This window comes from Pagrus pagrus (genome assembly GCF_965226575.1).
Source record: "Pagrus pagrus genome assembly, chromosome: 5".
Taxonomy (NCBI): domain Eukaryota; kingdom Metazoa; phylum Chordata; class Actinopteri; order Spariformes; family Sparidae; genus Pagrus; species Pagrus pagrus.
Window position 1 is genome coordinate 22,561,957 of NC_140189.1, and position 11,662 is coordinate 22,573,618.

The following is an 11,662-nucleotide window of genomic DNA, read 5'->3' on the forward strand; positions in this document are numbered from 1 at the left end:
ACCTTTGCACCCAAGACTGCTAAATTCTGGGAAATTTAAAAGCCATCGGACGCCACATCTGGGACAAGCATGGTGGATATTTTTTGCCTCCATGATGTGGTCCATATGATTCACCAATACAATCGCCGCAAGCTCATTCCTGCACGACATGTCGAGCAAACAGGACCATGTTGTTGGCGCCTCTGGAACTGTGAACCAGATGAAATGTCTCCACCAGCATTTTTCCCAAACACAAGACATACCACGATTGTTTGTTTACATTCTTGTCCCCAGAAATCCTTCCTCGGGACATCATGTGCATCATTAAAAGAAGGCAGATACCCCAGAAAATCTGCCTTTGTCACAGCCTAATGATGGTAGGTATGCTGGAAAATCACCAAGTATGGTTACTGACTGATATTGATTGATCTGTGAATACATTATTTCAAAATGTTGCTCACTAACTTCTTCTTCTTTGTCACTGCCTACGTTACCTTCAACAACTGTCAATCAGCAGTATTGCAAGAAACCAGAGGCAGGATATGAACTGTGGCAACAACAAATACTAGTGGCCCAAAACTCCACAGGGTGCCTTTAATGCAGTTACTCTATTACACTTTCTGTATGTTACATGTTCATCAAGTTCATTTTATACCAACAGTTGAAACAACAATCACTTAAAGGTTCATTAACTAGATTTTTATGCTTTTGATCATATCATGTGAGCTCCATTAGCAGATGGAGTTTGCCAGGTTGGATGGAAGTCGAAGATGGATGAGACGTATTTAAAAATGCTCCTTAAAAAAAATGATTCGAACATCTACGATTCCAGTGGCTTTTGTCAATTATTCCTATAAAAGGCCTCTGTTATCAGTCGGACTACAGTGGAGTGCTGTTGCACCTCTCTAACCCTTTTAATTTAAGAACCCGCACACCTGGTCTGATCTCATCCAGGTAGTCCAGGACTGGGTTGTCGTAGGCCAGCTTTGCCTTCCTCTGTGTGGACTCTTTCTTTGGGCAAACCGAGGTCGTCTGTGTCGAGATGTGCTCCTCTTCTCCTCCCTGACCCGCCTCGCATGTGACGCTGCAGCAGCCAGTTGCCTTGGTGATCAAGCGGTCGAGTGGTTTGAGCGAGTGCATCCACTGGGGCAAGAAGTCCCAAGTCTGGAGCTTGGCGGGCAGGCGACTGGGGCTGTGAGCCTGCATCGCATTTACCATGGCGATGAAGACGGTCACGCCCAGGAAAGGAGCCCCAACGCCTGCCATGACCCGCCAGCCTGCCAGCGAGAGGCCCAGCACCAGCGAGGGCAGGAGCAAGAAGCAGAGGAGAAGGTACAAGACTGCGAACCAGCGGTACTTAGCAGTGCGCTCGCCCAGGACACGAGACATCCTTATCGGCAGACGCATGAAGGGAAGAGGATACCACAGCAGAATGCCGAAGACGTTGAAGAAGAGGTGACACAGAGCAATCTATGAAGAGAAGATACAGAGATACAAGGTCAGACTTTAGACATTTAGTTCTCTATCTACTGTAGGTATGCAAAGGTAGAGGGTGCCCCATCATTAATCATTCCGATTTCTTTTTTCATTATCCTCTCCTTTTCCTCAAGACCAGGATCGCACGGTCGACAAAACGATAGCACTTGGTACAGCGTTTTTAATGATATACAAGGTTATATTTAATGCACTACAAGCCCACTGCAATCCACAATCTCCACGCTTATGTCCCTTTTTCATATGCAATCAGGAGAGAGGTGCACCTCACAGACACAAAAACGAGGCATAATGCGATTCTAGCCCGGTGTGTCTGCGTGATAAATACAGCACATGAAGCTTTAGGAAATCTGCTCCGCGCTACACGAAAGCTGAAGGATGTAATTCATCACAGTCAGCGCGTCGACACGACCGGTTTGCCATCACGTAACACTCATTCCATGAACATAAAACTAATTTTCACATCCTGACAAACATCACTGTTTTTCCTGGAGCGTCCACGTAGCTGCCTCCCAGACCTCCTGCACTCTCAGTTATGCATAAATAAAAACAGGATTTTTAGTCTGCAATCTACATAATTCACTATAACTTTGGTGTTTGTGTGGGTGAAAAAGACATTTGTGTCTCCAATATTGTTGTCTCACAGTCTGTGTTTATCCCGCTCTCTGAGGGGCATATCAGAGGAAAATATATTCATGAAAATACTGTTTTTCCTCCAAAGAGTAGGATGTTGGTATTGGAGCCTTCACTTTCTTTTCTCTCATTTCCCTGCTGTTTAAAAATGCCCACTATTTCTGATAAAGCTGGCTTACTTGTATGGCGGCTGCTAGCTTGTTCCCAGGACTGGCCAGAGCTGCCAGCAGGGCTGTGGCAGTGGTGCCAATGTTGGACCCGAGGGTGAGAGGATAGGCCCGCTCCAGGCTGATCACCCCAATACCTGAGGGAGACGGCAGAAACATGGGCAGTAAAAATATTTGCCGTGTCTACTACTTTCTCGTAAACTAGTTAATGAACTCGACAATGTCAATCCCTTCCTCTGGTGCCACCATGTTCGAATACACGCTGTAAAAGTGCCCTCTTCGATGCCCCTGTGGAAGGTAAAACATGATAAAGCACCCTAGGGTGTAAGTATCATGACTTAGTGCGCACTTGTGCCCTTTTTATCAAACATCCCGAGTCAGCCACTGTTAATGAGAGTCCCGACATCTTTTCTCCAATGTTTAAAAATAACTTTTGAAACAATTTGACCGAAATTGCATATTACAGTACATACGAAATCCATCAAATATAAAATCATTTGTATGTGGTTTTGAGATGAACAGAAGCCAAATATTTAAAAAGAAACAGTGGAGTCTTAGAGGCTGAAACGTACTTTTGCCAGATAAGATGACTAATGACAGCATATGACAGCCAAAGCAGGGCAATGCTGCTCTGCTATCTGCATTCAGAAGTACTGATATTGTGTGAAAACGGTTGTTCTCTATCTGTTATCTTCTATTTATTTCCAATGAATGATACTACAACATAGCAACAGCAAGTAAAATAAACAGAAATACTTAATCAAGTATATCTGTGGATTGGAAATCCTCCATAGTTTCTTTCATTTTAGCTTTTTCTTTGCAAGCCGATTAATTACTCCTGTTTAATATGAGAAATTATTCCCATCTCACATTTATCACTGTGTAGCAGGCTGATGACTCAGTCATCACTGATTTTATATGCTTCATTTAGCCAGTGGCATACAGTGCTGGTTACGCAACATGTTCTTACAAACTTCACAAGACTCGATCAGTGGAAATGAGCAGGTTTATGTCCTTATTTGGCCCTGTCGAGCTCACAAATGAGATATTAGCCAACACGGAAATTTGGGTTATTCTCTCAATAGAATGAAAACACATTCATTTTAAATAGTGCATAATACATGTCCAGAGCAATTGGGTAAACCTTGAGATTTATTATTGAATGTCTGTTTCGAGGTTGTGTCGTTAGAATTTATAACATGATGCAAAAACCAGCGGCCCAGTTTACAGCAGCGAGTCTTCCAGGAGCGACTGACAGTGACAACATAAAAACAAAGTGATCACATAAACTGATATACATGTAAAACATGAAATGAGAGGGTTTTAGTAAACATTTACAGTGGCTGTGATTTCAAGCCTCAAATGCCAGAAGCGGAGTCGAGGCAAGTAACACGACTGACTTCTGCACACTCGGGTCATAACATCTGAAACTCAGCACAGTCCGAGTCCAGTTTAATAAGACATTATGAGGGACAATCTCCCTGAAGGCGCGCACCAAATCAAAAGATAACTGCAGGGTCAGACTGAGAAGACTCTTCACAAGTCCAGCTTTCACTCTGGATACTCGCTGGGAACGCCTCGGGGTTATTAACAGCACTTTTTGGAGAAAACTGACCAAACCGAACAGAAAGTCCATAATCCATAAAAAAAGAGTTGTTGTCACCTTTGACAGAAATAAAACATCATGATGGTGCAAGTAAAAAAGTTATTTATAATTATTAAAGGGGCTTTGTGTACGAATTTTAGAAAAATAACTGAAATGATCAACAAAATGTGAATAAACAGCAGCTTTGACATTATGATGATTCTGAAGTTAGCGTGCTAACCAGCTAGCCCCGGCCCATCAAAGTTCAATGTGCCTTTGATAGCTGTGTAAACACTAACGCTACCCCGGTCCCCGAGCTACCAGTACGAACTGCTAGCTGCACGGCTAACTCTGCTAACTAGCTAAAGGCAGCTACAGTGAGCTGTTAAGCTGGTGACACGCTGCCCCCTATCTGTTTTGAGTATTCTTCTTAGTGCACTGATCTCATTTGAGACAATAAAGCTCATTGTTATAAATGTGAAATGTCCTGCTTCAATTTATTATCTTTATCATAAGTGTTCGCTAACTACATTTGAGGTATTATTGCAAAGAATGTGTCTACATGGGCCAACATATCAGTATTGGTAATATCTGTTTCAGCATCGGCCCTAAAACTCAAGTATCGGCCAAATTTGACTGCTTTGCCAAACCGTGAATTATATCTGAACGTGCTTTGTTATTTATGGATGTTATGTGATCTGATGCAATGAAATGAAAATTCTACCAATGTCAAACTAACAAAAGGACCACAAATAACCCATCAGGCTGCAATGATTAAGTGTCCAGTCTGCCTGACAGTATTTCAGTAGAGAGAATCAAGCGGAGGACAAAGGGATCAAATACTTGTTTAACACTACTCACATAGCTATTATACTGTAACAACCGAGCGTTGCTGCCGCAGGTTTCAGACTCAGACAGGGGTGATGTCAGTGTGCAAGGTTAAACTAATATATTATTCAGTATTTTAATGGCTGGAGGTGTTGAAATGTGCTGTCGGACTGTGGTCAGTGAGGTGGGTGGTGGAAGAGAAAGAAAACAGTAGATGTCCATGAGAGTCAGAGAAACCCTCGCAGCGAGATTTTGTCTGATTATGCCGTATTCATGCTGTTCTGATTATGCTTTGTTCATACTCTATGCTATTAGCAGCTACTTGTTGAATAAAGGCAACACTAAAGCGTATTAATCCTTCTAACTCAAACTGACAGCACAGATCTGTAGAAGCACCACTTCACCATCTTAGAGCATTTATTGCAGAGGACATGTCACTGATGATTACTTGCCTCACTGGCAGTAACGGATTTCTCACAAGTTTATATATTGTCAATGTTTTAACTTAATTCAATTCACGTGTGCAACAGCATGGATAGCTCACCTACAAGAGGAGTCATGGCTGAGGTAAACACAGAGCTACTCTGGACCACAAACGTCACCCCCGCACCCACAAACATGGCCATGTATCCTGACAGCCACCCAAACGGATGCGGCAGGTCTGTGGAGATAAAGACAGGACACACTGTAACACTTCTATGTGCACACCCAAAGCAGCTTATAAAGGTTGTCTTGCTTTGTTTCCTCATTTTTCAGACCACATGCTGCATATTCAACTGCTACTCGTTGATGTGCTGTCTAAAAGCTCCAGCGGCTCAACAGTATGCCCACCTGTGTTGATGACTTTATGGATGACCTTTGCTACTTGACCTTTAAGAAGAGAGTTGAGTAGCTTGACTAGAAGCAGCAGACAGGTGCAGAGGACAGCCAGAGAGCCTGCCAAGAGAATCAGGCCCACGCTGAGGTCTGACAGCTCGGTGGACGCAAACAAATGCCTACCTGCAGAGTGACAGGGCCAACAATCATCAGCATATTACCCCCCGAGCACCCAGTTTTATTACATGTTTAACAGGACCGATGGTGAAAAGAGATGGCGTGCTAGAAATACATAATTAGAACCACTGTATTTGGATTGCATTCACAAGCGAGTGCGTGGGTTACATGAGTTTGAACTCACACTTCAGTGAGGATCGGGACAAGTCAGGACCTCGGCCACAGTCGTCAGCGCTCACATTGCCAGTTAACTGTAGGAAGGAAAGAAAGAAAGAAAGAAAGAAAGAAAGAAAGAAAGAAACTGTGATGAAACACAAATTAGGAACACAGTTGTCACTGGCAGCAGTCACAGGCTGCATTCGGCGCCAATGTGTGACACAATGGTCTGCATGTGCAGGAGACAGCAGAAGAGACAAGCCATTACCATAACAAGGTCAGTCTGGCACCATTCTTTCACCAAGCTCCTGTTCCTCATGTCCTCATTTCCCATGGCGATCCCCGTGATCACACACTTGTCCAGCTGAGGGTCAAAGGAGAGATATTTCTGGTCTTTTGAGTGAAATCATTCAACCAGAAGGCCTGTTCCCAATAACAGCCTGAGAGCAGAAGATTCACCACTCACAATTATTATGAAAAGGAAACAAACTTTTGTAAACCTGTCACTTCAGACAACAGCAGGCCTCTCACATGTACTCATTTGCCAGCTGAATGGCAACTGTGTGTGCGGATTTCATCAACTGTCGCTAACTAGCTGCCAAGCTAACGCTGGCTAAATGAGTTGTGAAATACCCCGTCTCCAGCATGATTTTTTATGTTTCCAGCTGATTTGTTATCAGCCGCAACAGCATCTGCTGGTAATGATTTCAGTTTGTGAGTGTGTGTGTGTGTGTGTGTGTGTGTGTGTGTATTATATATTGTTATAATATTGTCTTGTTATTATTTTTGTTGCATGTAACGGCTGAGTTTCAGTCCTCCATACAACACAAGTGAGGAATATGATATCAGATGGACTATAGCTTGTTTAAACTGTAAACTTCTCTACCAGCCGTCTCCACCAACTGTTACTGTTTTCACTTTGTGTGTGTGTGTGTGTGTGTGTGTGTGTGTCATCATGGCAGAATGTGTTTCTGCAGACATCTACTGTAGTGAGTATTTTGGCAGGTGTTTATATGTGTTTCTATATGTCAGTCTGTCTGTCTGTGGACAGCTTTTTGTCAGTGCGATAGCTTCACAGCTGTGCAGGACACAGTCACGAAGCTTTGCAGACGTGCAGGTGTTCAGATCAAAATGAAGGCCGAGTTTGAAAATGGGTGTGGGCTGAGCAAGGGTGCTGAAACAAGGGAGGAAGCAGGAAAGTTCTTATGATGTGACCTGTAGATCAGAAAACTTATGTCACCTTAATGATGTGCTCACTGCCCTGCGTCCATTACTATGTGGCTGTAAACCAGTTAGCCAGACGCGCTAATGGTTGCAGCTTACATTGGTGAAGATCAACTCTGTCTTTACTTCTCTTTCTTACACTTATGCCCTCCAAACTCATCAAAACAAATGTATATATAATAGCTTCACCTGTATGATGAGCTTGGTGACTGGCTCGGTGATGACCTTTAGCAGCTCAGGTGCTTCCTCCCCAGATTGAAGCCTGAAGCTGGTGACCAGCAGGTGTGACAACCGGGTCATTAGGCCACTCATCACCTCCAGCGGCAGCAGAACCAGGACCGACAGCCAGTTGAAGCAGTCGTGGATGGTCGCCCCAGCAAAGGCACTGCAGTGGGTCACAATTTATTTTCTGCTGTAACTAAGGTCAGCCATCTGCGTGATCATCTACTCAAACTGATTGCTTGTTAATCTGCTTTTCATGGCTCAACTTTTATGATGTAATGAGCATTTTAGTTTCGACTCAGTGTGTGAGTATATTGTGAAAGATCAGTAAATCATGTTTATTTTACCAGACACAGATTAAGTAACGTGCCATCTGTTCGGTGCCGTATCTTTCATGCCAAAAGGTTACTGGTGTGGGATCGATGTGGATCGGTGCCATTATTGTCGCCGCTACAGAAATTAAACTCAGATGGAGCCTGAAGCAAAGAGGCAGCTGCTAATGCTTTGTCTTCTTCCTCCTCTGCTTTATACCTTGCACTTTTATCCATCTTTCCTCCATCTACCCACTTATCCTCTTCACTTTTTCCATTTCAGTTTCTCCTTCCCTGATCTTCAACCCCCGACACACTCACGCTCTAATTTCCACCACCTTTCTTCACTCACCGTTGAAACTCTGCCCTCTCTGCTGCTTGCATCATGGCCACTATGGTGTTCGTGACTGATGTCCCAATATTGGAGCCCATGATGATTGGAACGGCCAACCTCACTTCTAGCACTGTGACATAAGAATAACATCAAACATTGCAAATGGATGAATGTCTCATTTCTCAACGGTAATGCACGTGACCTTCTGTATTTTCATTTTAATGGCGATGAAAGGTGATTGTAATTTGTAGGTAAGTGGAGTCATGCTCAGCCTTCACACTCTGCAGGGGGTTTATTGTTGAGGGTGCCTCTAATGATGACCTACAGGGAAATGTGTATAAATGCACCCACTCATACTGACACCCTTTCTTGCCTCTGCATCTCCTTTTCTCTTTGATAATGACCTATTATCTTTCTCCTAGCTCACTTACAGAGAGGATTCAGAAGCACAGGGGCAGCCCTGCATACTGATGTCATTTCATTTAATGAAAGTGAAACCGAATGAAACAGGGGCGACCTCGGAGCCCGCCCCAGCAACAGACAGGTCGCAACCTCACCATGTAATGGTCTTATGAGGCACTGTAAAATGAATACTGATGTAAATGAGTTCAACGCAGTGAGGGAGGGTGAAATGGTTTGATTTGATAGTGGTTTTGATCCCAGTCCAACCTGCCAGATTACAATAACTCTCAGATGGTTTGTACACATGGCCACCACAGCACTGCGGGTCAGTCAGTCAGTGTGTGGTAATACTCACACAACAGACGCATTCAATCCTGCAATGTTATATCATTCAGTCCTTTTAATTAAATTGAAAGGATGACACTGATGACACTGATGATATATATCATATCATCCTTTAAACGTGTATATGTAACTGCCTCAAAAGGGCTCTCTATCTAAACAAAACAAAAGAGTTTTACAGAGTGTCAAGTGTCAGATGTACTTACCCTGGGTGTGTGCCGTTGCTCGCCAACGTTAGCTTAGTGTAGTGTACAGTAGTGTACAGTACAGGCTAGTGTACATAAACTAAACTGTCTGTTTGTGGAAGATAAACACTGGATAAGTAACGCAAATAAACACAAATGTTCCTGCCGTCAAACTCACTTCACTGTCGATGTATACAGCATTACACAACCACCGATTGAAATCTGATTGAAATCTATCTGAAGTGACTCAGGGACACATTTTCACAGATGAGGTGATATTTAAAGTTTTATTTGCTTTAAGCTTAGTGTCCTAGTCGACCTAATGCAACGCACAGCTTGCGGATAATTTGTGGATTTCTCTGGATTTGAACAACATTGGAAACATTTGGGATAATGAAAGTACACAACAACAAAATATATAACAAATATCTAATTGTTTTTAGACATTTAATGAAGTATTGCTACGCATTATATCTTTAAAACAACATTATGTAGAAATTGTCATTCTGTGCCATGGCTTTGGCGCCCCCTACAGTTTCTGAGTGCAACACCACCACCTCTCAAATACAAATGCAATTTATCAGATCTAATGTTATGTGTTGAAAACTTGTATGTTGAAGTAAACGTGTGTAACGCTGTGATCCTACCGTCTCACAGAAGTTACATAGTGCAGAAACAAGTGACAGAGACACCGTTCACACTATTACAAGACACCGTACCATCACAATGATGTAGAAGCTGTTTTTTTAAGGTAAAATGTTACATAATGTTGTTTTAAATTAGGTCACAAGATAGGCGAAAGTGTATATATAGAGCGACATCTTCCTCTGTCCTAACGCACCTTCATCTGCTCACATTTATGACTTTAACATAAGCTATATTCGCTAATTTGGTCCTTAAAGCTCAACAGCAAATAAAGTAACATAATTTACTGTATCCTCCGAGTGGAACACAGCGTGAGATTAGGCTGGCAGCCAGAAAACTGAGATTATAACCGTGAACCGCAAATTAATTAGATCTATTTGTTATTGCCACACATGCACCATGGGAGTTTTCCCTTTTTTACTGCTCTGTATCTGTTTCTCTGTTTACTGCAAAACCTTTGCATGTGAAATAAAAGCCCGGAGAGACCCACAGGCTTAATGTATATACAGGACACACACAACATATATGAGACTAAATGAGGCCAGCCTGGACATATTTACGCTTCAGAGTCTAATTTAAAACGTAAAAATCAAACTCCTCCTATGTGACGCTGGCACATTTACACACACTTTTACGCGCCTACTCACATCCGGAGGCCACCAGACTGACGACGATGGAGGAGGAGGTGGATGAGCTCTGGACCAGCACAGTCACCAAGATCCCCACCACCAGCCCCGCCACGGGGTTTGACAGCACTGCATTGTCCCGGAAAATGTCCCCTGCCACTTTACCTGGTTGAATATGCCGCCCACACACACACATATACACACTATTGGTCTCAGACATGACAGTTGCCAAGAGCAATGTTAAACAAGGCTCAAAGTGCTTGTTCCCCCGAATCCAAAAAGGTCAGCAGATGAAACTATGCATTAAATTATACAGCACTGCCCCAGTAGGACATTGTGAACTGGTCCGCAGTGACTCACTTATTTGTCAAACATCAACCGGCTGAGTCACTATCAGCCTGCTGAGAGAGCAGTGAGGGTGATGGTACTTACCCCCTGCTAACTGGAAGGCAGAGCTCAGAGTGTCCAGGGAGCAAACAAAGAAGAAGAGGAGGATGAAGAGGAGCGGGATCTTGGATACATTTATAAGGAGCTGCTTTATTGTGTTTGGACTCTGTGGAGAGCTATCTGTTCAAAACAACAACAACAACAACGAGAGAGACGGTTAGCCTCACAATGTGCCCCCAATCTAGAGTGAAAAGCTTTTTTAAAAAAATGCACCACAGATAAGACAAGAATGGGTTCTGTTTCTGCCCGCTGCATCTTCGCTTTCTTGTGATTTCTGGATGAGAGCGATAGCCTCAGAAAGCAATTTCACATGTAGGGAGCAAAGTCATCTGATGTACTACATTACCCAAACGCAGCCAAACACTGCTGAGTGGCAGCAGGACTTTGCCTTTGTTGCCCAGACTGCGTGATCCTGCTGTGTCTTCTGAGCATGTCCTTATCTAATGAGCATCAGCTTCTGCTGTTATCATCTTCTCAAACAGACCAGACCTGAGATGAATGTGTTATTCTCCTCTCCGTGCCACTCGTGTACCTTTCTCTTCAGGGAGTCTGTTAGCCTCCCTCAGTGAAGGTGTATTGGATTGGTGATTGGTATGTTGCTTGTAGCCCTCAGAGCTGCTGCTGAGGTCAAGGGTGGAGCCGATGCCAGACTCCCTGTCCTCCTCCAACGGGAGTTTGGGCTGAGTGCCGTGCATCCTCAAGCCTGACAACAAAGTTCAAGAGTGCACCCTGAGATCAGCTTGGGGCATTTCACATACATGGAGAACGGTGAACGGCGGGAGTCAAAACGTACAAGTTACCTCTGCTGTCGAGCCCTGTGCTGCGTGGAGCGGACACTATAGTTATAGATCGAGAGGACATGGTGCTTTGAATGCTCTGTGGAGACACGGAGGTAATTAAAATCACAGGATGACACCATTGTAGAGGGAATGTGAACGTGTTTATCAGCCACCTGCAGCAGTAAAAAAGAAACCAAATGAGAGCAACATGTCTGTAAAGGAGCCCATCTCCCTCCGCGGAGAACAAAGGCGGCCCACATTGTTCGTAATTGGCAGCTGTCCTTGATTCGAGGTCATATCGCACACCACA

The 11,662-nt window shown here is 43.7% G+C and overlaps 1 protein-coding gene across 1 annotated transcript; it reads right to left on the bottom strand.

Moving 5' to 3' along the window:
• Positions 1 to 575: 575 nt before the first annotated feature.
• On the bottom strand, positions 576 to 11,434 carry slc34a1b (solute carrier family 34 member 1b; the record flags this gene model as incomplete). The annotated part of the gene is made up of 11 exons (XM_084352828.1): positions 576 to 1,449; positions 2,286 to 2,410; positions 5,231 to 5,347; positions 5,518 to 5,681; positions 6,030 to 6,199; positions 7,249 to 7,444; positions 7,945 to 8,056; positions 10,148 to 10,291; positions 10,559 to 10,693; positions 11,106 to 11,276; positions 11,374 to 11,434. The coding sequence occupies 11 exons, from the start codon at positions 11,432 to 11,434 to the stop codon at positions 859 to 861; spliced, it is 1,986 nt and encodes a 661-aa protein (XP_084208954.1). The 3' UTR covers positions 576 to 858.
• Between the last annotated feature and the right edge of the window lie 228 nt (positions 11,435 to 11,662).